Genomic DNA, 26,032 nt, shown 5'->3' on the forward strand with positions numbered 1-26,032 from the left:
GTCAAAGTGAGCGAAGCCTGAGGGATATGGCGAGAGGAAAGGGGTCGCAGTGTCTCGGCTCCCGGGTGCCTCGCTACTAGGCCTGAAGTCACGTGCAATCAAGATACATTCCACAGCTGCTGATTTACAAATATAGTAAGTGCAGTATTCGGCCTGCTGCGACTATTGTATGTATCAACAATTGGAGGTAATGATCACCGAAGATGTCACGAAGAGAACTCGATATTCGGGGACAAGCCTCAAGTCGTACCAGAGGTAATCCTTCGCAGGGCCCCCGACTGAGACCGTCCCAGAAGATCACGCTTGCCGGCCGTTCACGCCGTAGGAGAGAATTGCACGCCTTGAGCGAGCGGGGCTTCGTCTGAGAAGTTGATGGTGCAAGCACTCCAGCGCACGTATTGTTTCCAGGCATCGCCGCCCGACTCACGACCCCTGGACATAATCTCAGTATAAAGGTGTCCATGTTTGAGAGACACCACATACCATCCAGTGCTCTACCAAATTCACAGGGCAGACACATTCAGTCAAAAGGTATTCGAGCTGCGCTAGTCTTACCTTGTTCCCTCCGAAAGCTGCCCCAATTTCAGCGCCGCTTGTGCCGACGTTCACCTGGCGATTCGATCATTCGGATGTATATGCGCAGAATTATTGACGAAGCTTACGTTGACAATGCCCGCATCGGACCCCGCTGGCCCGATCCACTTACCAACATTGCGCAGATCCCTCGTCCATAAGCTACTGCTCAATCCCTAGGTAGAGCACGTCAGTCTGTCTCATACTCTCCATAGCCATACAACTTCCCAAGGGACGAATTACCTGGGGAGCACCGTTGTTCCACGCAATCGCCTGTTCGAGTTCGTCAAATACGCCGACACAGAGCACAGGTGCGAACGTCTCCCGACTCCACACGGCGTCCTTCACGTTGACTGAAGTCGGTACCGCGATGGTCGGCATGACGAAGTTACCGCCGTCGAGCGGCTTCGCCAAGCCTTGGTACGGCGTGCCACCGGCGAGGATCTGGGCACCCTCCTTGCGCAAACGGTCCACGGCGTTAGAGTAGATCCCCACTGCAGCGCGCGTGTGCAGGGGGCCGAGGAGGGTCGCTTGATCGAGTGGATCCCCTGGGCGAATGGTCGCGTAGAGTGACTGAAGACGTTCGATGAAGGCTGGGGCGATGTCCCGGTGCAGATACAGCCTTCTCGTGGAAGTGCAGCGCTGTCCAGCCGTCCCGACAGCACCGAAGAAGACAGCAGGCACTGCGAGGTCGAGGTCGGCATCGGGCATGATTATGGATGCTAGGTGGAACCCGTAGCGTCAGCTCACGGTAGAACGAGTTGGAAACGGTGACTTGCCATTGTTTCCGCCAAGTTCGAGCAGCACCTTTCCGAAGCGACTCTGTACTACCTTACCTACTTGTCGACCAACAGCTTCGCTGCCAGTGAAGGATACTGTTCCAGCATGTCGGTTTTTGTATGTCCGATTTTAGCGGATAGACCCACCCATATCAACGTCCTGACTTTCGACGACCGCTTCGCCGACACTCTTCCCTCCGGTTACAAGTCCAGCAACAGCACCTGGTATGCCATTCCTCTCCAGTACTCCCGAGATAATTTTCGTGATAGCAATCGAACAGAGTGAGGTACTCGGAGAGGGCTTCCAGAGCGTGGCATTGCCAGCAGCGAGTGAGAGTGCCAAGTTCCTGTCCGGCGTGAGAGAGGTAAAACGTTCATTTAGAGCACCATCATTACCATCCGTAGACAGCCACCGGGAAGTTAAAGGCAGAGAGGACCGCGACAACACCCAAAGGGTTGGGGACTGGAATGAGTGTGAGCATATAACTCATGCTTTGCAGTATGACAGAGGAAACTGTACCTTCGAGAATACTATGCCCTGCTCTCTCAGAGGCAACGACTCGACCATTCATCATGCGTGACAGACCAACGGCGTAGTCAGCCTGTGTTCCCACTTCAGCGCGCAACAAAGCTGTAAGACGGATGTTCGCGCACTATGTCAATAAACTCTTGCACCTCGCCAGTTCCCTCTGTCTTGATTTTTCCCATCTCGAGGGATACGAGCGCACCTAACTCATCACGCTACACGAGAGGTATATTAGCCGGTGCACAAGAGCGTACGACATGGCAGACCTTCGTAGCCAACGCCTCCCTGATTTGCCGGAGTATCTCTCCCCTCTTCGGAGCTGGCATCGTTCTGAACCAAGTGTATGCCTCCTTGGACTTCTCCAATGCTGTCTGAAGTTCTTGAGGGGAAGCCTATGTTCGCAGGAGCACTTAAGCACTGTGATTTCAGAAAGTATGCAGAGCACCTACGGAGCGAACGCGCGCCAGGACCTCACCAGTTGTGGGACATACGCTCTCGAGAATATCCCCAGAGCCCACCCATTCCCCATGATACACACCGGGCAGCTCACCATCTGCAGGAATACCAACAGCGGAGAGCACCGCCGACGCACGAGTGGACAGTTCTCGGACATACTGTCGGTGCACGACTGCCAGGGCCCTCCTAGGGAACATCATCGTCTTGAAGTTCTATAGGCGGAAGGTAGGATGGTCGACGTAATATATATGTGCGATTGTAACGAGCGGTACATCGTGACAACTGCCTCAGGCGACCTCTGTAGCGGTGTAGCCGCCCACTGTATGATCCGTACCGGTTGACTTTCCCCGCATCAGCAAGATCCCATCGCTACTGAACGCCTGTCATCCTTCGGCCAATTCCGACCCACCAATATATGGCAATGGGGCGACCAGGATAATATTCTGGCATTGAACTTGGCGAAATAGGAATGAACATAAGTGGTATATATGCATAGTTCTACCGTACACGCTAAGCCTTATCCTCGATGCCCTGCTTCAGATATTTGAGTACCTGTACAACCCCCAATCCACCGTCCATGTAATAAGTTATTGCACAGACGAACTAACAGCAAATGCGCGACTGCAGACATGATAGCTCATAGCTCAATGACAGTGCTTTCGCAAAGACCAAGCAACTGCACGTTGAGAAGGCACTAGATAACAGGGGCCCGAGGGCGTAACGACACACCTCTCCCAACCCTCTACATCAACCGATCAATGCACGCTGCCGACCAGAGCAGCCGCAGCGACTCTTCCTTGTCGAATCCTCTCTTGCGTGCGCTCTGCGGCAGCGTCGTAGACATATTGCACAGGCTGATGCCACCGATGATGTCGCCCATCGTCCGAGTCCGATTCGAGCGAATCGTCGTTCTGGCGAGACTGATCGTCTGCATTGTCGTAGAAGATATCATCTGGATCGAAGCCGCCTGCACACATTGATGAGCACAACGACACCACGACGAGAAATGCGACAATGAGACACGCACGGTCAGACTCTGTTGGGTCGATCTGCCTTCGTTTTCCGAGAGCTTTTGCGCTGAGTCTGACAGGTGTCCCGTGCATATCCTCAGGGTTGTCCCTGTTGTGTACGCTGAGCCTGTTCATGTCTCGAGCAAGCGAGCCGGGAGCAGAGTCCAATGAGCTGCGCGGGACAGACTGTTTCAAGGATGCGCGTTCCGGCGAAGGTGTCCGCGATTGCGGGCCGGTGCTATGAGCGGGCGAACGCGGTCCTAGTGGTGCATGAGGAGGGGGAGCGAGAGATTGAATAGAGCCTTGAGTAGTAATAGGGGGCGCCTGATGGTGTTTTGCGGTCGGTGTCGTCGTATTTGAAGGGATAGGTGGCAGGGGATGTGATTGAGCAGGCGTCACCGTTGTAATGACGAAGGATGGTGCGGAAGACAATGAAGGAGATGAAGGAGATGGACTGCGTGATGACGATGCACCAGCGTGATGAGCTTCTCCTGGTTCCAAGTATGAATGATCCAGATCTTCATAACGAAGGTGCTGTATGCAAATCGTTGAGCGAGCGAATCTGCGATAGGAACAGGCAATCTCACGCTTCGATCCATCCTTGTTTCTTTACGGCTCCGTTCCTCCGCTTCACGTTCCATGCCAACACGTTCCAGGTCGTCATACAAGCGCAAAGCCTCCATCAAGTCCTCGTTGGCGGCCAACAAAGCGGCAAGTAGCTGTTCTTCCTGTGTCAACTCGCCAGTAGATGATATGGTTGATAAGGAGACTTGTGAGTCTGTACGGTTGGGGGTGCGCGAGTCCGTCGACGGCCTAGTACCACTATTCGGCTGGCCTCTGCGCCCCGCTGCTTGGCGTGACCGTTCCGCCTGCGCAAACGCCCAAGGTATCTGCGCAGAAACGAGCTCTTGTGATGCACGACAGCGTGCGTAGAACTCCTGCGTAGCCATTAATGAGAAATTTACAGCCTTTGGTACAGAGAGCGCACTCGTATGATCTCCTTGAGTTTTAGATCCTCCGGTCTGGCGAATGCAAGCGCTTCGGACAGAAGTGAAGCGTTGCCGCGGCCGACCTTGCACTCCTGAAAGAGACGTCGCATGTCTTCCTCCGGAGGAATAACCTGACTACGGGAGGACGTTCTGGTTTTGTTGGGCATCACCTATAGCAAGTTCAGCCCACAGAGTAACAGCGATTCATACTTGGCCATACCGTTAGTGGAGGTCTGGATCCGGCCAGCGATGAAGGGTCTGGTGTTGTTTGGGACTTTTGCGAGGGATGTCTCGGAGTAGGTGGGCTGAACATCGCGTCACCAGTGTCAATAGGAACACCGTCATCGGGTTTGTCTGCGGGCTTGACCTTCTTCCAGAGTGATCGAAAGGCTGCCTCCTTACTGCCTATGCACCAGATGAATTAGCGGTCGTTGTAGAGTCGAGCAAAGCAATGCTCCCACCAGCTGAACTCGCATATGCCGCAGCAGCTAGAACCTCGAGCAAACGCTCACGAACCACAGGCGATGTGCGTGACGACGTGACGACATCTTCCAAAGTGTCGAGGAACTTGCGAGATGTACATTGATGAGTGAAGACAGCAGAGGAATTCCGTAGCATGATCGCCCAGAGCCGTGCGGCCGACAACTGGGCAGTCGGTTCGGCATATCTCCACGAATGCAGTCAGTGACAGGAGGATCGACAGCAAGCTGAGCCTCACTTGAACTCACGGCGGAGGGCTTTGGCCGCCTCTTTGGCGTTGGGTTCACTAGATGATGCCCTCTCGCACACCTCCAATACGAGCGACCAATCTTCCGAAGCTGTTGCTGTCAAGTAGCCTTGTGGAGATCAATGAATAGACAAAACACCGCTGTGAAGATACTAGCATACCGATCATGCGCGTGAGCTCAGCCGGTGCATCGTCATCTCTGCGGTCTCGCTCGCGTCCCCTCTCTCGATCCTTCTCTCTCTCTCGGTCCCTGTCCTTGTCTCGTTCACGGTCCTTATCTTTCCGTTCCCAGAACCCTTTCCGCTCTTTCCTATCCTCACGGGTCGATATTTCTGTCATGTTGTCCTCGGACAGTTCAGAGGTGTTGTGAACTTCGAGATGTGGATCCAGAGCCTTGAGGATGCCAACAGCGGCCAGCGCGCCGTGAGCATGACCATTCGGTGCTTTCTTGCGCAGTAGCGGCTGCTCTCGATCGCGGTCCTTCTGGCTTTGTTTTGCGTTGACCGCCGGAGATGGTGCTGCAGAAAGCGATGGAAGAGCGCGAGGGGTAGATATGTGGGAGGGAGCTATTGAGGAGGCCAATGGGGGAGAGTAGGACGCTGAGACGGTGGAGCGGACTGAGTAGGATTGTGCATCACTGTCGACGACATGCCAATGTTCCTCGGAAGGTTGTGGAGTACCCGACCGAGATCTCTCATGCCCTTGAGCCGCGCTCACAGATGAAATATAGCTCTGAGCACCACGAGTGAGCCTAGTACTGGCCAAAGCCAGTTCACCTACATCTGGTACGCCTGAGCCGATGTCGGAAGGAGCGAGCTTGGGTTTCGACTTATCGCGGCCGAATAGCTTCTTCATAGCAAAGAGAAGTAAAGTGATGTGGCCAGTGGGTCAACGTGTGCAGCAGAGCGTGACAAAGGCGATGTTCACAGTTCAGGCTGTGCCTCCCGTGCCCCGACCACGTCCACTGCGACCCGTCCCCAGCGCGCCCGTCCACGTGGCCCCGCCATCACGGGCGCTTAATCGTTCTTATTCTCCACAACAAACGCGACATGGTATCTGAGCTGCTGGCCTCTCACCACTACCACATCCATCTCGACTTTTCCCATACTCGGAAAATAGAGAAAACCGGTAGATGAGTAGAGTCAAAGAGACCCAAGAGGGGGTCGGCGGAGATCATAGGCACCAGCCCTATCCTACATGCACACACGAGGGTAATCCAAAAAACCAAGGCCACCAGGTTGAGGGAAAAACACGAGTGAGGCTGGAGACTCTGGCGCCAATACCAACAACCCCGAGTCAAGGACACGCAGTCCTCAAAAAACTCACGAGTTCAATCATTGGGTCCCCTAAGCTAATGACAAGTATGACAGGCATAGAGCAAACCTACGCAGGGAGCACTGAGGAAAAGGAGAAGGATGATGAGACAACAAGCATGAACTCTGGAGTCACCGACTCCGAGACCAACCAGGCCAAACACAGACCTGAGGATGGACGAGGATATCACTGACATCTTCAGCATCAGCAAATCAGTCACTTCGTCTAAGATCGCCTAATCGGTCTTATACAGACATTTAGACTGATCAGGACAAATAGACGACACAAGTTCAATTAGTAGATTCGTGTCTGATACAAGCCATTCTAGACTATCATGAGACATTCATTAGACATATGATACACTGACCTCTGTATGGCAATCAGACAATGTTCAGACAGATCAGACACCAGATACGAAACAAACAGTATATTCAAGCCACATCTCATGGCTAAGAAGACTAGTCCATAATATACTACGTGCACTGCAGTAGTACAAGAGGTGTGAGGTCGACAGAAAGCGAGATTAGCAGATATTAGAAGCAGCTTCAAAGAATGATTGACTGTAGAATAGTAAGGGAATTTGGCGCCGGGCGTACGAAGCAATGCCATGCCAGTGGTGCCGATGGTCTGCATTGATGCTACGAGCAGACACCACGAGGTCAAAACTTCGTGTTCTGTATGACAGAGGGTATCAGTGGATGGTGAGCCTTAGCATAGAAGAGCATACATCATCCTCAACAATGTTGGAATACGAGTCCGAATACAGGTCGTCATAGTTGTCGATCAATGCTTCGGCAGCCAAGAATTTGGTTGCCACGTCCTCGGTGGCAAGAGGTTCGCGTGCGTTTGACAGGATTTGGCTCCACTTCACGCCGGTAAGTGTCACAATGGCATTGCCGAAAAATGCGATGCTTGGACCAACTAGTGCAGAGCACGGGTACACCCGCGGGTGTCCCGAGGTGTACCCGTACCCGTACCCGCCCGGGTACAGACCGCGACGGCGGGTACGGGTTTTGCACGGGTGCAGGCGGGTCTGCGGGTCCACGGGCAAGTGGGCGGGTCTGCCCACCATCGCGGTCACCCGTGTTTGCTCACACGCCCACCTCCTGTTCGCCGGCCGTGCTTGCGCGCTGGGCATTCGCCCTGCGTGCTCGCGGTCACCGTGCATGTGGTGCTGGTCCACACTGCACCCGCCCGCTTCCCTCTCGCTTGTGTTCTCTCACCCGCTGTACCTCGTCCACTGGCCCTCTCGCTCGTGTTCCCTCTCACTCGCTGTCCCTCTCGCCCGCCTGTCCTCTCCCTTGCCCATCCACCAGCTTTCTCCCGCACCTGCTGGTCCGCTTACCTACCCGCTCACCTCCTTGCGCGCTCGCCGCCTGGCCTGCCTGTCCGCTTGCTTATCCGCCCATTCTGGACCACCTGCCTGCTCGTCCGCTCACCGGCTTGTCCGCCTGCCCTCCCCCGCTTGTCCGCCTGCCCTCCTGCTTGTCCATCCGCTCACCTGCTCACCCATCCGTCGGCTGTGTTTGCGTGCTGGGCACTCGCCCAGCGCGCTCGCGGTGGGCGTGTGCTGTCGCCTGCTTGCTTGCCCGTCAGCTCTCTCCTACCCGGTTATTTGCCCACCCGATCGCTCACCTGTCCGCCTATCTCCTCACCCATCGCCTGTGTTAGGATCGTGTGCTCGAGACGAAGTCCGAGGTCGGAGTTACGAAGTCCGGAGTTTCGGAGCGCAGTGGAGTGAGGACTTGGCGAAGCTATTAACAACGCCCCTGGGAGAACTCGACGAGGTCCTCTATTTGGACTTGGACGGAGGTGGACTATGACGGAGTCCGGAGATAGAGTCGGAGGAAGGAGGAGGAGAAGACGAGAGCGAGAGAGAGAAGAGAGAAGCTAGACAGAGGTCGGACGGAAGTCCGGAGTTCAGACAGGAGTTTGGAGGAAAGGAAATCGGATTGGTTAAACGAGGATAAACGAGATATTCGAACTGGAGTACAACAGTGCTACAGTTCGGTCTTTTATACTAAGAGTCCTAATTGTGAACGGAAGACAATAAGTCGGAGGAAATGGTACGGAGAACAATAACGGAGGTCCGGAGATATTAGTATCCGGAGCGAATACAATAAGCTAATTGTTCGTACGAGTCAGAGACCATGCGGTACACTAATTGTAGTGCGGGAGAAGATAAGATAGACGAAGACAATAAGAGCAGAAATCGGAGAACGGAGACGGAGGAACGGAATCGGAATTCGGGAATGACCTTGGTGGCACGGAACGTGACAGTGCCTCCCAACTGGATCGAACCCCTGAGATCCATAGGCGATGGCAAGTGGCCGAGATCTGAGATCTGACCGGATATAAGGCTGATAATTTTCGGAGTCCGCATCTTCACAACTTGACCTCCACTCCCCACCATCTCCTCGCCACTCCCGCTCTCCGTCGCTCTCACCATGTCCGACATTGCCGCCACCAACCCCGAGAACACCGTCGACGACGTCGAGGAGCTGGAGAAGAAGCTCGCGGCCGCAAAAGCCGCAAAAGAGGTGCGACTACGCGCGGAGGCGGAGGCGAAGGAGCGGGCGGAGGCGGAGGAGCGGGAGCGGAAGGAGGCGGAGGAGCGCGCTGCGCGCATCGAGGCGGAGCAGAGGGCGAGTGCAGTGGTGGAGGAAAAGGAGGCGGAGGAGAAGAGGGCGGAGGAGTTGAGGAAGGCGCGGGCGGGAAAGTGCAAGGCGACGGAAGAGCCGGAGGTGCCCGGTGTGACCCAGTGAGTACCCAAGTCCGTGGTCCGGTTTTCGGAATTGACGGAGTACAGCACGGAGTGCGACCGATGCCGGGCCAAGGGCCTGGAATGTGTCTTCAAGAATGTGGGACGCAAGAAGTCCTGCGTCGCATGCCAGCGCGACAAAGCGGCATGCAAGGGTTCGACGGAGAAGCCGGAGACGACCCGGAAGAGGACAAAGAAGGACAAGGGGGCAGAGTCGAAGAAAATGGGGAAGAAGTCGAGGTCGGAGGTCGCGGACTCCGACGTGGAGGTCGTCGAGGGTCCGGTGGCCGGGTCATCAAGGTCGGAGGCAAGGTCCGCCCAGAAGAAGGCCACGGCTCAGGAGTACGAGGTACTCCTGAGCGACGCCAGGCGCATCTGGCAGCGGGACTCCAGCACGGGGATGACGAGCGCGGAGCTCTTCGAGGCCCTCCTGGTGGAGGTCCAACGGCTCCGACACGAAGTCCGGGAGGCCCGCATGGAGTGGAAGCGCGAGGGTAACCGCCGGGAGCGGATCGTGGCGGCGTACTTCGCCAACATGGTCAAGCGCCTGGAGAAGATCGCGAAGCTGGAGAAGTTGGCGGAGATGCGGGAGGAGGAGGAAGAAGAGGAGATGACGGACTCCAACGAGGACTACGACCCGGAGGCGGAGGAGGAGACGGATGGTGAAGCGGAGTAGTGTACGGGCTCCGGGCCCTTTAATATAATATAATTTCTGTTGTCTCCTGTAAGCGTGAACGGCGTGACTTATGATAGCGAAGCCAAAGGTCCGGGCTTGTTCGGATAAGCAGCATGGAAGTCGGAGACGAGCTCCGCAGCGTGTTCGAGTTCCGTAGCGAGAATCCAGGAAGTCTCTTCGTCAGTTCCTTCATAACCAGCCCAGCGTACGAAATATAATAGCTGGCAAGCACGACGACGACGGTCAATTTTGGAGTCGAGGATTTTGGAGATCTCGAACTCCGGTTCTCCGTCGATAAGAACTGGCGGAGGTGGAGACTGGACTCGTCCGGGAATGGTGTTCGGAGTTGCAGGCTCGAGCTGGGAGACGTGGAATACTGGGTGAACAGCGCGCATAGTGTCCGGAAGTCGGAGGGTGAACGAATGGGAACCTGCTTGGGCAATGATGGTATAAGGGCCCAGGTTCTTTTCAGAGAACTTCTTAGCGGGACACATAGAACGGAAATGCTCGGCTTTGACATATACCGTATCTCCGACCTTGAAGTCCGGAGCCGGAAGTCGGTGTTTGTCCACTTGGACTTGATACTGAGCTTGGGCCTGAGCAATGTGCGTCCGGAGTAAGGCGTGGAGTTCGTCGAGGTTGACAGCGAACTCGCGTGCGCGCGCGGAAGTGAGGGCGCGTTCGGGATGAACAGCGAGGGCCGGATTGTAACCCTTGTTGGCGAAGAAGGGCGAAATTCCGGTGGTCGCATTCGGAGCATTGTTGTAAGCAAACTCCGCAAGGGGCAGGAGACGCGACCAGTTGTCCTGCTGGTAGTTGCAGTAGACCCAGATGTACTGTTCCAGGGTCTGGTTGACTCGTTCGGTTTGGCCATCGCCTTCCGGATGATAACCGGAGGTGAAGTGAAGGCGCATGTCGAGGGCTTTACCGAGTGAGCGGAAGAAATGGGACACGAACTCCGAGCCCCGATCGGAGGTAACGTGCGAGGGAACTCCGTGCTTGGAGAATACATGGAGGATGAAGAGGTCCGCGAGTTCCGGAGCGGTAAGGGTGTCGTGCGTAGGTATGAAAATGGACTGCTTGGTGAGGCGGTCGACTACGATGAGGATGGCGGTGAAACCATCGGAGTCCGGAAGCTGCTCGATGAGATCCATGGAGATGGAGTTCCAGGGTCGCTTGGGGATTGGGAGTTGTTTGAGCGTGCCATAAGGAAGATGACGGGGGACTTTGGCTCGTGCACAGATGGTACAGGACTTGCAGTAGTCTCGGACGAAGAGACGGAGTCCGGGCCAGGAGTAGTCCCGGAGTATGAGGGCTTGCGTCTTGTTCTGACCGTAGTGTCCAGCGGTCGGATGGTCGTGACGGGATCGGAGTACCCGGAGACGGAAATCGTCCACGTCCGGTACGTAGATGTGACCACTAAGACGCAGGAAGCCTTCTTCGTCAATGGACCAGCGTGCGTTGTCGCCCTGAGAGGCCAGAGCGAGTCCGGCAGCAAGCTCAGAGTCAGGGAAGGAGGCGGACTGAGCAGTCCGGATGTCGGAACGGAGTAGATGTTCGTCGTGGATGAGGGATGCACGGAGGACTGGTTCTCAGAGAATGGTTGCCCGGAGAGAGGAAGCGAGCTGTTCCTGCGTGAAAACAGGTCGGAAGTTGTGTGGGTTGACGACGGAGTAGTCACTATCCCCCTCTTTTGGGTAGACATCCCAACGGCGCGTGAGTGCGTCGGGTTTGCTTCCGAGTTTTCCGGGGCGGAATCGGATGATCATATTGAACTGCGAGAGGAACTCCGACCAACGCGCTTGACGTCGCGTCAGGAGTTTTGTGGTAGCGAAGTATTCGAGGTTCTTGTTGTTGAGCAGACTTGGTCACATGTAGTGGACCGCGCTCTAACTTACCTGCTTGAAGGTGTTGCTGTTAAGCTTGAGGCACACAAGTAGTTCCGGTGTTGGAAGTACTGGAGAGAGAGCTACGCTACTGGTGGGTCTTATATACATCTGAGAGATGCTGACTAATACTACTGTATAGTCCATTCCCACGCATGACTTGCTCTATGCGGTAAGTGCGGATCTAGCACGTGCAGTGCGATCCGGCCCGTGGAACCCGGCGGCCCGGTGGGCGCCTATATGGTTCAACACTCCCCCTTGCTAAGTACGTCCCTGACATACGAAGCATATCCTGGCGCCATGGGCTGCCGTCCGTGGTTGCTCTAGGACTCTTCTTCGTAGAATCGAAGTCCGAGCATGCCTCTGAACTTTTGGAACTTGACACGGCCCAAGTTTTTGGTGAAGAGGTCTGCCGGATTATCGTCAGTGCCAATGAAGAAGACTTCGACCTGTCGTTCTTCAATTAGCTCCCTGATATAATGATAGCGTATGTCGATGTGTTTCGACCGCCTCTCAGTTACAGGGTTGGAGCCGATGAATATCGCTCCTTGATTATCCGAGCAGATAGGTAGTGGGCCAAGTGGATATCCAATCTCCGTGAGGAGCATTTTAATCCATACGACTTGGCGGCTGCAGTCGCTGAGCGACATGTATTCAGCCTCAGTTGAAGACAGTGCTACCGTCTTTTGCCGTCAAGACAGCCAACTGAACACTCCACCAGCTAACTTCATAAAGTAGCCACTCTGAGACCTCCGCATCTCCAGGTCGTTAGCCCAGTCGGAGTCTGTGCACGCCGAGACACCTTGTCCAGTTTTGCCGCTGTATACAAGCGCATAGGACTTGGTTCCAATTAGATAGCGGCAGATATACAGTGCTTTATCCAAGTGGTCTTGTGACGGGTTCGCAGCATGTTGCGCGAGTTTTGTCATGGCGAAACAGATGTCAGGGCGAGTTCCAAGCATAATATATAGCAAGGAGCCAATGACAGTCTGATACCGACTTCGAAGTGCAGGGTCAACCGTGCCAGTGTAAGGCTCAGGTTTGTAGCCCGCAGGGAGTGGAGTAGGCGCAGATTTAGCATTCTGCATGCCACAGCGCTCAAGCACCTTCTCAAGGTAGGCAGTTTGGTCGAGATGAATCTCGTCGCCTTTCCGAGTAATGCTCATTCGCAGGAATTCCTTGACGTCACCAAGGTCGCGACACTCCCACTTCTTCATGAAGCAGTTCTTTAGAGCGGCCACTAGGGCCTTGTCTTTTCTGCAGAAAAGGGCATCATCCACATAGACAATGATGAGGATGAACCTCCCATCTTTTGTCTTGTAGATGAATATTCCGGCATCGGATACAAGGCGTACACAGCCAAGTTCCTTGAGGGACTCATTGAGGGTGCGCCACCACGCAAGCCCCGCCTGTTTAAGTCCATAGAGAGCACGCAGTAGCCGGAGGACTCTGTGCTCTTGGCCTGGGACTTTAAAGCCGTCAGGCTGCTCCATGTAAATCTCCTCGTCGAGTTTACCATAGAGGTACGCATTACGGACATCGAGTCCGGAGATGTGCATGCCCTTGAGCGCAGCTAGCGCGAGTATTAGGCGCACGGTCTCAAAGCGTACGACAGGAGAGAAGACCTGATCATAGTCAAGGCCTTCAATCTGGGAGTAGCCTTTTGCGACTAGTCTAGCCTTTTTACGACCGTCAGTTTTGACGTCGAAGACCCAGCGGTTTTTGGTAACCCTACGTCCCTTAGGACGGTCTACCAACTCATAGACATTGCGTTTGCGTAGAGCCTCTAACTCCTCGCGACACGCTAGTCTCCACTTCTCTTGCTCCTCTTTGGGTAGCTTGAGAATATCGCGGTATGTCCATTCACGTGGATTGGACTCTGGAGAATCATGTTCAACAGATGGTAATGCGCATGAAAGCAGCATGTTGACCATTCCTACTCCCCCTTCCCGGCATAGTCGTGCCATGAGTAACTCCTCGACTTCTTCGTCTGAGCCCGAGGCAGATCCAGAAGGTTGGTCTGGCTGTGGTTCTGGCGCGCTAGGTCCGGGAACCTGTTGCTGCGACCCTGATTGAGGGTTAGGGCGGGTGCTACCCGACCCTTCTCCGACAATCTTTTTCCACTGCCCCTTCTTTTCAATCTCTTTGTACTGGTCTACGGGATTGTGATTTTCTCCGTAGACGTTCCCTGGGCGAGTTACATGCTTCCGCTGACGACCTGATTTCCGCTGCCCTTGAGGCGCAGGAATTCCCGAAGGTTGTGGCGGCGGAACTGGACTGGGCGCCTTTGGCTGCTCCTGAGCATCGTCACGCTCATCGTCCGTTCCCTTTGGAAGGTGGTAGGGACGAGAGATATCCTCATCGTCTGAATCCTCCTGAGAAGTGGGTTGGTGACCCGCTTTGTGGTCATGTTTTGGCGCGCTTTGCAGCCTAGTATTACCCCGCCGCTTCATGCTGGGGCATTTGGGGAACATACTCTCGTCGAACAACGCATGTGACGACGTGTAGAGCACATTATTTGGTGCACGCATGAACAAGTCACCGTGACCTCCGGGGGCGACACCGAGGTATGTCATTAACTCTGACTTTCTAGACAGAGTGTTCTTGCGCACGTCCTTGGGGATAAAGACGTATGCGCCGCACCCGAATACTCGTAGATGCCTAATGGCAGGAGCCTCGCCATTCAACATCTCATATGGTGTCAGCCATTTGAGGCGACGAGATGGTGTCCTATTGTACACATGGACAGCGTGGTTCACCGCAAATTCCCACCAGGATTCAGGTAGACACACTTCAAGGCGCATAGCCTGAGCTTTGTCCATTATCGTCCTGTTGAGTCGCTCAGCTCTGCCATTTTCCTGAGGAGTGTGTGGCGAGCTTTGCAAGATCTTGATGCCCTCGTCTTTCAGCATCTTATCAAACGCGTCAGACTTGTATTCTCCCCCAGCATCCGACATCCATCCTTTGACTTTCTTGCCATATTGGGTTTTAACCGTGGCGAGAAATTGGCGCGTAGACAAAATCGCAGCACTTTTGGTGCGCAGATTCACGGTCCAGGCGTGAGACGTGTAGTCGTCATAGTACAGTATGTAGTACCTGTACTTATGGTAGGAGTCAAGCGGGAACGACTTCACATCACTGTGAATGAGCTCGAAGGGCTCTGTCGCTCGCTTTGTGGATGGCGGGAAAGCCTTGTTTGGCATTTTCCCTTCTGCACATCCAGGGCACACAGGATCCTCCGTAGGGAACTCAACCCTGAGAGGGAAACCATCGGTGTGTTTTTCAGCCTTCCGAAGAACATCCTTTGAGGGATGCCCAAAACGGCGGTGCATAGTTTCATAGTCTACAGTGTAGACCGTATTGTGGATACTTTGCGCATCTTCCCCAGAAGCTGCAGCATAAATCCCAAAAATAGAGCCACCTGGGTTCAGCGGTTTAAACACATATAGTGGATCCCGCGATCCCGGCTCATAGAGGTTGATGTGCTGCGAACCACCGCGCACAGTCATGCCTTCTTTGAGGAAAGTCCCCATGGACAACAACCGTTGATGCAGACCTTGGAAATAATAGACAGGGTATAGACGAGTTGTTATCATCTCACCGTCTCCACCTAGGAAATTGATGAAGACGGTCCCGCGCTTCGTGCAGCGGGCCGTGCCATTCGCAGTCTGCACCAGGATGGGTTTGCTGAGATCCTCAACTTCAGCGAAGTCACTCATCCGGTTGGTAAAGTGCATTGAAGCACCAGAGTCCAACATCCAAGTTGGGTCTCCATCAGGGTAGGCTTCATTGCCACCCTCTAGGACATCCTCAATCTTCATTTTTCCTTTACACTTGGAGCACGCTGCAAACTCTCGCGCGTGACGACAGTGTATATATTTGTGTAATGAACTACCAATACATTCATTATTACACGCGACTTAGATGATACTCTACTACATGCGGCTGTGGGTAGCGCATTGTCAGTAGGTCGCATGGGAATTGAAGGTGAGGGTACTGACCTGGCGTCCTCGTCCAGATCAAGCCCGGCGGCCATCGCGATGTCCTTGTCGACGTTCTCGTCGACGTCCTCGTCGTCCGACCCCCAGTTAAGGGGTTCCTGGGTCTCGGCCCAGGTGCCGTCGTGTACGAGTTGTAACCCGCATTCACCTCGTCGATCCTCTCGGCCATGTCGTTGTCGTCGTTGGAGAGACGAGCGCGCTTGGATGCACGCGACTCCGTGTCAGAGAGGTAGTCCTCGATCTGTGCGGAGTTGTCGACAACTTGAGTGAGCGTTTTGAGGCGCTCGACCGTTGGAGAGACGTCAACCTCTTCGGCCAACTTGAGGGCGCGTTGCAGCCATTGCTGGCAGTTGCGCATAGGGCGCTTCTGCACAGGCGCGTGCGTTTCGACGATGCGGACTTTGCTGCCCGAAGGCGCGATGTCCACGACGTGGGACGTAGAGGGACCAGCCACAGACGCCTGCGAGGCGATGTGGGCGTGGTCGTGGCCGTTGCTGTGGCCGCCGCCGTCCTTCTGGGCATGGGTCTTCTTGCCGCTGCGTTTACCGCGCTGCTTGCCCTTGCCCTTGTCAGCCTTCTCGCCGCTGCCGCTGCCACCGTCATGGCGCTGCTGCTGCTGCTGGAAGCTCGGCTCGCCTTGCTTGCGCTTGACGGCCGAGATATTCTTCGCGTCGTGCAAAGAAGACGCCTTCTTGCCTGAGCCTTGCTCAAAGGCGAGGTTGGCGGCGTGCCGGACATCCGAGATCTTGAGCTTCTTGACGTCCGTCGTTTGCAGCATGACCTGCACGACGTTGTCGTACCGTGACGGTAAAGCATTCAGGGCCATCATGGCCAGAAGCGCGTCGGGGAGCTTGAGATCATTGTCCTCGAGCTTCTCGCAAGCATCGATGATCTTGGCGAGGAAAGGAGCAGGATGCTGGTCAGCAGGAATGCGCACTGTCGTCGCAGTCCTGAAGGACACGTAGAGGTTTGCAGCGTTCTGCTTGCTGTACATTGTCGACAGCATGTCCCAGAGATCCTTCGCCGAGTCGTTTTCTTTGACGATCTGAACGACCGAGGGACTGAGGCGCAGGCATATCATGCCTTGCGCCTTCTCGTCCGCCTGGGTCCACGCAAAAACCTCCTGATGGTTCCTGCCGCCCTCTTCGAGTGTTGGGCGCTCACCGAGAGTCTGTCCGATCATGAACCAGACTTCCTGGCTCTGGAGGTAGGACTTCATGGCCTCCGACCACTTGGCGTAGTTGGAGCCGTCCAGGACAGGGACCATGTTGAGGAGAGCGTTGGACATTGTGTGAGAGTTGTGTTGAACGGGGGAAGTGTTTAAGAGCTGCTTGGCGAAGGCGACATCAGCGCTCTGTCACACAACGGACTGCAGCCAAAAGGCGCTGTCCACACACATGGACTCAGTGTCCTCATGGTGTTTAGCAGCGACGTGAGTCGCGCTTGAGACCTGCAGCGTTTCCGCGCATAGTCTCCCCCTGGCTTCAAGCCCGTGAGGGCGATGCCGCAGGTAAGCCAGTGCGCACCGAGTCGCAGCCGTTGAGGCGCAGTACTCAGGTGTCGACCGGGGCTCATAACCTGTTGAGCAGACTTGGTCACACGTAGTGGACCACGCTCTAACTTACCTGCTTGAAGGTGTTGCTGTTAAGCTTGAGGCACACAAGTAGTTCCGGTGTTGGAAGTACTGGAGAGAGAGCTACGCTACTGGTGGGTCTTATATACATCTGAGAGATGCTGACTAATACTACTGTATAGTCCATTCCCACGCATGACTTGCTCTATGCGGTAAGTGCGGATCTAGCACGTGCAGTGCGATCCGGCCCGTGGAACCCGGCGGCCCGGTGGGCGCCTATATGGTTCAACACTCCCCCTGTACGATATCAATGAGGGCATTGATGTTGTGGGTTTTGAGGGCCTGGTCGACCTTGTATCTGTACGCCGGGCCGTCATTGACATCGCCCGCTGACGGGCCGACGGGCAGCGGGTTCTTCTGTGCTGAACGAAGGTGCGGGACCGCTTACAACATCTTAAGCGGCGGGATGAATCAATACAATACTGAGTCACTCACGATCATGTCTCTTGTCTTTGTGCACCTCAACCACGACACTGTCTCCCCGCCGTTTCCTTTTAGCTTGCCCACTCTGATTCACTGTCTTGGTGGGCGTCTCGGACTCCTGCAATTGATCTTCTTCGTCACTAAAGTTGATCTCGCTTGCCGGACGCTTTCCCTTCGCTTTCCCGGCCCTGATCTCTTGTACTTCGTCACCACGGCCTCCTGCAACTCGTCTTCCTCGTCGCTGGTATCATTGCTGTCCCGTGCCGGTGCCCGGTTAACGTTACCGGTGCAGCCACCATCACATTCGTCACAGAATGTTCCGCCTTGTCCTCCGATATCTCCATGTAATTCCATCCCACTGTTGAACACTTCACCTCTCCGCCCAGCAGCGCAGGGCCCGGAGTACGCTCCGCCTCCCGCGTCTCACTGCAGTGCTTGGGATCAGTGCTGGCGTGTGGGAGCTGGAACCGGACTGCATGCGCTGTGTGGGACGTCATAGGCCGAGATGCACCAGCCGGCGATGTCTTTCGGGCGCGGTCGGGACGTGTGGGTTCCCGGGGCAGCGGAAGTCACCATGCCAGTAAAGCTGGGCAGCGGGTGGCCACCGGGCGGGGGACTTGCGGAGTACCAGGCATTCGTGAAGACTCTCGGCCCGTCATCCGATTTGATGCGCGCCATGCGGGTGGAATAGTCTCCGCTCACGTTGCCGGCCACTTCCTCCATCGCTGAAATAGCGAGCGGGGTACGTATACTACCCACTCTCTCGCTGAAGCCGATTCCAATATCGCGCCTATTTTGAACTAAGGTCCATGTAAGGCGTTGAAACCAGTGCCAATCTGAGCTACGACTGACCACCGAATTTTCTATGCCATTCCACTGTCATTGGGAATCCCAGTGTTACTGCCTGTGAAACAATGAATGGGAGTAACTCACGAGCCGCGCAATTGTTGTCCGATTCTGAAGACGGGGATTTTCGGCCTGCCTCAAGCGGGTTTCGATGTTGCGGCCATATGCAGCGAGGACCAAGTTGGCGTCCAAGGGATCGTCGTACCCCTTAAGTGGGTCAGCGGCTGCCCCCGGCAGAGCATGGTGGGATGACGAAGCGGAGGTCGAAGCCATGAATGAAAGGCGACAGAGAGCAGTACAGAAGTGAGCGGATTATGTCGGGGAGATCAACGAAGTGCAGGGAGGGAACCAGGTGGCATTTGATCAGGCGTGCGTGGCAATCGAACCACGATCACGTGGCCAAATGTGGCCGAGGGGCCGCAGTAAATCCTATTGGTCAAAATAAGTACATATCAACATATCCTTACCATAATGCCGTCACGGCACCCAAGCCACCGGCACAGCCGGCCGGGTAATCTCTACATTGGCCGGCGGTCCATACGAGGATGTTGATGTCTGACGCCCGGGGGCGGGCATCCGGTGGCGGGCATCCGGTGGCGGGCGTCCGGCGGCGTGCGTCCGAGGGCGGGCACCGGCGACGTGCGTGCGGCGGCGGGGCAAGCGTGCAAGGGATGATAGATTGTCCAAGTTCAATTTCATGTTCATGTATTGTTTTGTTCCAGCAAAAGAGGTTCCAACAATATATACAGAATCTACTAGTACATTGTGCGTTACACTACCAAATTACAAATCCCCGCCATAGTCCTGTAACGTCGTCCAAGAGGGGACCATCGGTGGAGTTGCAACCCCGCCTTGATCATTGCTGGGTCCGGGTTCGTGTTCCCCGGATGTCATCGCAACATCATTGTCATCCGGCGGCTCGGTCCGCTGCGCTGTCACGTCCGAGTCCCCATGAAGTCCGGGCGCGTTCGGCGTAACACTCGGTGATACGGGGCGTTCCCCATCGTGGGTTTGGCCTGTCTGCACAACGCTGTGAGCATGCATCGCTGCATCGAGCACCGTGCTGCTTACCGGCTCTGCAGACGTGCCTTGTGGCACAATACCCGGCTCGTTATCCGGCTCGTTACCTGGGGTCTCCACGACGTTCTCCTGGGCCTCATTTGACGACTGCTGCTCAGCCGGAGTCATACCGGGAAGGACTTCCTGCGAAGGGGTGACCGGCGGCTGTGAATCTGGAACCGTATTGTGCGAGTTGGGGGGCGGGGGGTCACAGTGGCCACATGCACCCCCATCCTCTGCTTTGTCGCCGGACACGCCACTCTCTCTGACATCGTGGTTTTTGACCGCGAGACCCGAAGGGCTTTGGCATGGCGGTGGGGGGAGAGGTGGGGGAGTCTGGGGGGGAGAGGCGGGGGAGTCTGGGAAGGCTGGGGGGGAGAGGCGGGGGAGTCTGGTATGGCCCTCGGGACCGCCTGGTAACAACCTGCGAGGCATCGTGCACCGCAGGACCGAGGTCCTGGGACACAGCCTCTGCCGCTGCGTCATCTTGCCCGAGATGCGCCCTGTCACTGCCAGAGCCCTCGACCACCACGGCGGGTGGAATTTCGGACCGAACAGACTGTGTGGGGCTCGCTGCCATGCTCAGTGTCGGAGGCGGGGTCATGCGGACAGGGCCCGCCGCTCGTTTCGGGCTCTCCGCCTTTTCCCATCCAATGTTGTTCTCCGCCGACCAATCCATCTCGATGTCGGCTCCCTGGACGTCCGTTGCGAACGAGAGTGTGATGGCGGCGCCGGGAGCAACCTGCTCTTCATCCATATTGATGTCGTTCTCCAAGACGGGCGCGTCTTGAAGCTCGCTTGCCGATGGCTCACGGTCCGAAGTCGACGACAAGACCTCGGGATCTTGAGGGGTACCGGAACCCGAAGCCTCGGGCGGCCCCGATGCTGTATCCGTTTCGCCGGAAGGGAGGCGGCCCTCTGAAATGCAGTCGTCAGTGTTGTTACGACGGATCCATCCAATAAGACTCACCACGGCCAAGGACGAGCGCACGGAAAGCGTCGAATTCCTGCCTAAGCTGCTGGTACATCTGCCGCAGCTCCACATTCTCCTGTCGCAACTTGTGTAGCTCCTGCGAAATTACGCTTGCTGACTGGAGCATCACAACCCCCCGCGGCTCTTGCCCGGAAGGTAGCGGTGCTATTTCTGGTCAATGTGAGCGAAACACATCATGGTCACCACGAAGTAACTCACGATGCGGGGGCTCCCCGATGTAAGCTGGGACAACGCGTGGTCGCTCAATTTGACCGGCATTTTGTGAAGGGCCGGCGACGCGACCCGGGGACCCCGGTTCTGGAGTGCTTGCGTCTTCTGGCTCTGCTGACGACTCCGGTGTCTTCGTGGCAGATCTGCTACCGGCGTGCTTCTTTTTCTGTACTGGTTCCGACACGATCCGCGGCCGTTTTGCGGGACGGCGAGCTGTCCGGGTGCTTCGTCGAGAAGACGTAGTGGCCACTGATCCGGCGTCCGATTCTGCTGCCCCGTCAAACTCAGAGTCTGGAGGCGGTGTCGCCTCTGATGTCGCTGACTGAGATCGCGACCGTTTTCGCGGATTTGCTTTCCGCCCAGTGGGTGTGCGGGACCGCCCGCACTTGATTTCATGGGTTCCCGATGTGTCGTAGTCTACACAGGGATTGTGGCCCCGGAAGCACTCGTCGCAGGTCCTCGTGTTCCGCGCGGGGTCGCTCGAGATCCAGCAATGCATGGAGCGGCATTTGATGCAAGTCGTGGGCTTCAAAAGGCGTCAGCGGTGCGGAGGGAAATGCAACAGGATGACTTACGCGCACTCTGAGCCATCTCTGGCGCCGTTTCTTCATGATATCCGGGTGCTCCCAGTCGAAGTGCGGCAGCCCCTCCTGTGAGCGCTCGGCTGCAACGACATCCGCAAGATACTTGATGTCCTTTGTCTTGATTGCCCTGCTAATGCGTTGGTCCAAGGCCTCACCCGGTGTGATGTCCACATCCCAGTATGCTTTTGCCTCCGCAGCTGCGTTCTCAAGGTCGGTGGGCGATTCCTCACGGTCTGCGCGCGGCGTCAGGGAGACTGCTAGACGCCACGGATATGCTCCTCACCTTTACCCATCTCCTTGTCATCGTCCAAAGACATGACACTTGCCTCCCATGTCTTTCCGCGGGCTTTGCTGCTCGATGTCTTGCTCTTCCTAGGCACCACGGGCTCCGCTTCCTCGTCCTCGTCCACAACGAGGACATTGTCCGCATCCTCGTCCTCGTTCACAGGGTGGACGCTGTCCGCTTGCTTCTTGCCTTTTGCCTTGGTCCCCGGGGTCGCCTTTGTTTTCCGCGTGACCTGCTCTCGCTCCTCGTCCGCGTCCTCGGCAAAGTCGACGCTCCGCGCCCGTTGTTTTCCCTTTGCTTTAGCAGACGCGGTGCTGGTCAGTTTCTTCGGCCCGGGCTTGGGGCGCTGTCCCCCTTGCTCGGCGTCACCTGACCGCTGCTTGTTGGACTTCTTGGTGGGCGGGGTGGGCGGTCTCGCCGCCGGCCTGACGGGCGTGACTTGGCGGCGGAATGGGGGGTTCGTGGGCCTCGGACTAACTTCCGGCTCGCCGGAATCGTCGACGGCCATGTCGTCCTCGTGGTTTTCAGGGAGATCAAATGCGACCGCATGTTGGGGGCGGGAATTTGAGGGAAGGGGATGCGGTGAGGCCACAACATGTGACGGCTTGCCCGAGGCCACAATGGGAGGGCCACGCGGGGTATACCACAGATTCTGGAGGATTCTCGGGTCGTCCCGCGTGATACGGGCGACGCGCCCATGATGGTCAGGGTATGGTGGTTGAGCCGCGAGTTCTTCCATCGCGGAGATCACCAATGGTGGCACGTACACCGGCCACTCGTTTGCAGCCGCGGATGAGAGAGCCTTGGCAGCATCGACCTGGCAAACGTTTTAGTTAATGCTGCAAGGACAGCTACAGCGGATGCACGCACCCCCCATTTTTTGACCTTGTTCCACTGGTCCGCACACTCATGTTCAGTATGTCCCGTGTATATAAAGAAAGGCACTTACGATCTTCTGCATTACTTTCGCATCCTGGGCTTTGGGCATCTTCTCCGCCTTGACAAAATCTTCGAGTTTCGACTCGCATTGGACCAACAATCCCATGACTTGCTCCATCGTCACTACCTTAGGGCCCTCTTCGTCCGGACCGGGGTTGTTTGTCGACGACATTGTAAACGAAAGCCGAGGGATGGGCGAAGCAGGCGGATTACAGGCGGCAATGGGGTGGACGTTGGTGATGGAATTCAGGTAGTGACGATTGAGCGGCAGCGACAAACTGTGGGAACGCAGCCACAGACACGTGACCTGTGTGGCTGAGCCGCGCCGTGGGACATCCGATCGATCTCACTGATGAGATCTGAACCAACCTCTTGCTCCCTGCAACCATGTCGAAATCAGTTGTTGCGATTATGAAGCGTAAAGATGGTAAGTGTGACTTTTATACTCGTATTGGAAGCATTCCTAACAGCGCCATATTCAGGATCACCCGCTACACCCGGGCCAGCCGGTATTTCGTCCGGACAGGCAAATCCAGACCAGACGCGGTCGCAGGAGCTGCGTGACTTGCTTGGTTCGTTGTCGGTGCGTCGATACTTATTGTTTCACATAGGATGGTGCGCTCACCCGGTGACGCCGCCCAGGATGCCAGTGATGTCGAGGATGACCAAGGTATGTCGGGTCGCAATGGCTTGTAGTCTGGATGCCACATTGACTCGGGCTTACTGTGTCAGCACCACTGATCATCCCACCGAGACCCGGTACACTTCCGCCCACCGAACCGGATGCCATGGTGAGCACAGTCATCAGGAATCCCGGAATACAATTGACTCGGGTGCAGGACACAAGTCCGGACGGTGGCCCGTCGTCAGGCGGTGTAGATAATGGTGCCGGTGCTGATGCCATGGTCGTCTCCGACGGGGAAACCAAACAGGCGTCACCACCCCGCCGTTGGTTTGTCATGCCTGTCCCTCTCCCGCGGCGAAGGCCTCCGGGTGCTCCCGTAGTTATTTGCCCTGACTCAGACCCCGAAAGCAATACACCGGTAAGACCGTCAGTTGGCCTGACCAGACCCGGAACCACTGGCATTGCCAGTAGAGTGACGAATGCTCTGGTATTGTCGGACACTGACTCCGATCTGGACACCCTGGACAAGCCCCTGGCTATGCCGTCGAGATCTGCAAGCACCGTTGCCACCTCGGCATCGAGCGGGCGTGCGGGAACACTCAATTTGTCCGACGGCGACTCGGACGGCGAGTCGGATGTAGGGGGACCCGTGGGCCCTTTTGTTATCCCCAGCAGGCAAGCACACCCGGGTTCATCAACGCACGGGTCAAAGACGAGTCGTACCGGCTCCCTCCTCTCTACGGTGATCGACCTATCAAGCGGCGATGAATCTGATTCGGGGGCGGACGGGCAACCGTTCCTCATCCCGCACAGGCCGGCAAGTGTGGCTACGCCGGTCGCAACTCCGCAGGCTACACCGGTCGCAGCTTCCCAGGCTGGTCATGCCGTTGCATATCCGAAAATCTCCCCTGCCCGTGCTGCAACGCCATTGGATTTGTCATCGGGTGACGAGGAAATGGAGTCGAGAGGCATCGAGCAACTGCTAGTCATCCCGCCCAGGCCGGCGAGAATGGCTACGCCTGTCGCCGCTCCGCACGCGGCACGTTCCTCCAGCCGTCCGCAGTTCTCCCCTTCCCTGGGACCCACAACGATGACCGCCGGTCGTGGGCCACCGCGGGTTCCTGCCCGATTCGGAAACATATTCGGGCTTGGGGCAACTGGCCCAAGGGATGAAGCTAGGATGCCTGCCGGTATGCGAATTGAACGGGTCTTGCTGGGTAGCATCCCGGATGGACAAGAACAGCGATTTGAAGCTACGTTATCGAGGGTAAGCCATCGAAATGGTGGGTACATTCAAACTGATGACGAGTTGGGTACTGCAGGCTATCCCCCTTGTGGAAGAGTGCTCGGGTGTACGTGCGTTGAGCAGTAGCCCGGCCCATGACTCCGCCAGGTCTGAACATGTTGCTGGTCCGTCGGGTTCGAACACTGGTGAAGGTGAGTCGTTTGAACAGCCAGTCTACTTCTGGCGTCCGGTGGCGGGCGTCCGGGGGCGGGCGGGGTGGTCGATCCGCTGGTGTGGCGGCTTTCTCACAAAGTTGATTCATATCCCAGGTAGCAGTTCTCCATTCCGGGGGAATTCCTCTGCAGCCGGGCGATCGCAGTCCCCCAGCGAGTGGCCCGGGCCGTGGCGCACTGCAGTATCGCCGGAGGAGGAGGAATTCCAAGGTAGGCCGATTCCATATGGAGCATTCCATTATCTCTCATATGTGCCACAGTTGCCCACGGGATCGTCCGGGGTCCCACATACGAAGGCCCCCTTCTGACGATGCTGCGACGGCAGATGCAGGAGAGCAATGTCGTGAAGGCGCGATTGGAGGCACTGCGAGAAATGAGGAAGGCAAACAGGCAAGGCGGGGAAATGCTGCTGAGGCTGAAGGAGCGCTGCGGCGCAGATAAAAAGTGGTGGAAATTAGATAACCGTTGTGTATTATATATTGCTTGCAGCCTTAACTGGCTCGCTGATGATGCTTGAGACAGTGGGGATCGACTCGGTATGGCTGCAGTGTATCATGTCAGCTGGTCGGAAAGCAATGCTAGTGCCCCGCCCCCCTAGCTTCCCGGCGGTCTGAGAAACCACTGACCACCCTAGCCACAGGAAAAGGGATGTAGTTTCGGATCAGCTCGAGTCTCAGCCGACTCGATAGGGATCTGGAATCTCACATCCCGGCCAAACTGACAGCATCCGACATACCTCATGCCGGCCGAGGCAACAAAGTAAGGAGAGCGGCATCGCCTTGTGTGCGTCGGCTGCTGCACCATGAAAGCCATTCTTAGCAGACTCGGCCGACCGGGACATAATGGTGAGTCTCTTATTGTTGGAGAACTCTCCGGCCGACGTGCCACCGCCCCGATGTATTGTTACGGCATGATTGCCAAGGGAAGGTATCGGCCCACCAGGCGACACTGATTGGGTTGAGAATGACTGCAGATCCTCAGCAGGGCGGCCGGGAAAACTACCATGGTTTATCCAACGCGCGGCCGCCGCGGGACGAACACGCCACCCGCTGGTCGGCCGACCAGATATAGACCGCCCGGTCGTACCGCCGGCCGCCCGGGTGGACAAGGGATTTCTGACCGTCGGCCGCTGAGGCTGGAGATAGGAATCTCATTCTCGGCCGACCGGCGAGGGATGTCAGCAGCCAATGTAAGGAGCTAACAACCTGTGGTGGGCGGCCGACCCGGAGGTGCTCATTCAGTTTGACGCGTCGGCCGACACGCAGGCGGCCGGAAAG

At 56.3% G+C, this 26,032-nt stretch overlaps 6 protein-coding genes across 6 annotated transcripts; 1 reads left to right on the top strand and 5 right to left on the bottom strand.

Moving 5' to 3' along the window:
• Positions 1-130: 130 nt before the first annotated feature.
• B0H18DRAFT_1038851 (NAD-aldehyde dehydrogenase) lies at positions 131-2,601 on the bottom strand. Its single transcript, XM_048030473.1, has 12 exons — positions 2,328-2,601; positions 2,145-2,270; positions 2,007-2,093; positions 1,873-1,954; positions 1,749-1,815; positions 1,500-1,699; positions 1,353-1,448; positions 817-1,295; positions 663-749; positions 556-609; positions 484-494; positions 131-432 (listed from the first exon to the last, which is right to left on the bottom strand). The coding sequence occupies exons 1-12, from the start codon at positions 2,532-2,534 to the stop codon at positions 315-317; spliced, it is 1,614 nt and encodes a 537-aa protein (XP_047887609.1). The 5' UTR covers positions 2,535-2,601; the 3' UTR covers positions 131-314.
• A 162-nt stretch (positions 2,602-2,763) lies between these two features.
• On the bottom strand, positions 2,764-6,000 carry B0H18DRAFT_1038853 (uncharacterized protein). The gene is made up of 8 exons (XM_048030474.1): positions 5,841-6,000; positions 5,222-5,792; positions 5,052-5,169; positions 4,795-5,000; positions 4,554-4,738; positions 4,333-4,503; positions 3,932-4,282; positions 2,764-3,878 (listed from the first exon to the last, which is right to left on the bottom strand). Exons 1-8 carry the CDS (start codon positions 5,913-5,915, stop codon positions 3,090-3,092), a joined length of 2,466 nt encoding a protein of 821 aa, XP_047887610.1. The 5' UTR covers positions 5,916-6,000; the 3' UTR covers positions 2,764-3,089.
• A 1,033-nt stretch (positions 6,001-7,033) lies between these two features.
• B0H18DRAFT_1124353 (uncharacterized protein) lies at positions 7,034-7,446 on the bottom strand (the record flags this gene model as incomplete). The annotated part of the gene is made up of 2 exons (XM_048034843.1): positions 7,034-7,048; positions 7,102-7,446. The coding sequence occupies 2 exons, from the start codon at positions 7,444-7,446 to the stop codon at positions 7,034-7,036; spliced, it is 360 nt and encodes a 119-aa protein (XP_047887611.1).
• A 10,749-nt stretch (positions 7,447-18,195) lies between these two features.
• Positions 18,196-18,873, bottom strand: B0H18DRAFT_958918 (uncharacterized protein; the record flags this gene model as incomplete). Its single annotated transcript, XM_048042752.1, has 3 exons — positions 18,196-18,554; positions 18,607-18,658; positions 18,688-18,873. 3 exons carry the CDS (start codon positions 18,871-18,873, stop codon positions 18,196-18,198), a joined length of 597 nt encoding a protein of 198 aa, XP_047887612.1.
• Positions 18,874-19,383: 510 nt separating this feature from the next.
• On the bottom strand, positions 19,384-20,759 carry B0H18DRAFT_958919 (uncharacterized protein; the record flags this gene model as incomplete). Its single annotated transcript, XM_048042753.1, has 4 exons — positions 19,384-19,620; positions 19,672-19,824; positions 20,084-20,577; positions 20,630-20,759. 4 exons carry the CDS (start codon positions 20,757-20,759, stop codon positions 19,384-19,386), a joined length of 1,014 nt encoding a protein of 337 aa, XP_047887613.1.
• Positions 20,760-23,059: 2,300 nt separating this feature from the next.
• B0H18DRAFT_958920 (uncharacterized protein) lies at positions 23,060-25,369 on the top strand (the record flags this gene model as incomplete). Its single annotated transcript, XM_048042754.1, has 11 exons — positions 23,060-23,099; positions 23,155-23,255; positions 23,315-23,342; positions 23,405-23,463; positions 23,512-24,487; positions 24,519-24,564; positions 24,620-24,649; positions 24,691-24,734; positions 24,852-24,965; positions 25,016-25,222; positions 25,245-25,369. 11 exons carry the CDS (start codon positions 23,060-23,062, stop codon positions 25,367-25,369), a joined length of 1,770 nt encoding a protein of 589 aa, XP_047887614.1.
• Positions 25,370-26,032: the final 663 nt, after the last annotated feature.

Source organism: Fomitopsis serialis (assembly GCF_022376445.1).
Source record: "Fomitopsis serialis strain Sig1Antser10 chromosome Unknown B0H18scaffold_121, whole genome shotgun sequence".
Classification (NCBI taxonomy): domain Eukaryota; kingdom Fungi; phylum Basidiomycota; class Agaricomycetes; order Polyporales; family Fomitopsidaceae; genus Fomitopsis; species Fomitopsis serialis.

Bases quoted from the DNA above. Each gene is read 5' to 3' on its own strand.
- B0H18DRAFT_1038853 (XM_048030474.1), bottom strand. From the start codon at position 5,915: ATGAAGAAGCTATTCGGCCGCGATAAGTCGAAACCCAAGCTCGCTCCT. The intron at 4,739-4,794 runs GTGGGAGCATTG...TCTGGTGCATAG, and splicing joins GGCATATGCGAGTTCAGCTG to GCAGTAAGGAGGCAGCCTTT. The intron at 3,879-3,931 runs GTGAGATTGCCT...ATTTGCATACAG, and splicing joins AAACAAGGATGGATCGAAGC to CACCTTCGTTATGAAGATCT.
- B0H18DRAFT_1038851 (XM_048030473.1), bottom strand. From the start codon at position 2,534: ATGATGTTCCCTAGGAGGGCCCTGGCAGTCGTGCACCGACAGTATGTC. The intron at 1,700-1,748 runs GTAATGATGGTG...CACGCCGGACAG, and splicing joins CCGGTGGCTGTCTACGGATG to GAACTTGGCACTCTCACTCG. The intron at 750-816 runs GTAATTCGTCCC...TGCTCTACCTAG, and splicing joins GGAACAACGGTGCTCCCCAG to GGATTGAGCAGTAGCTTATG.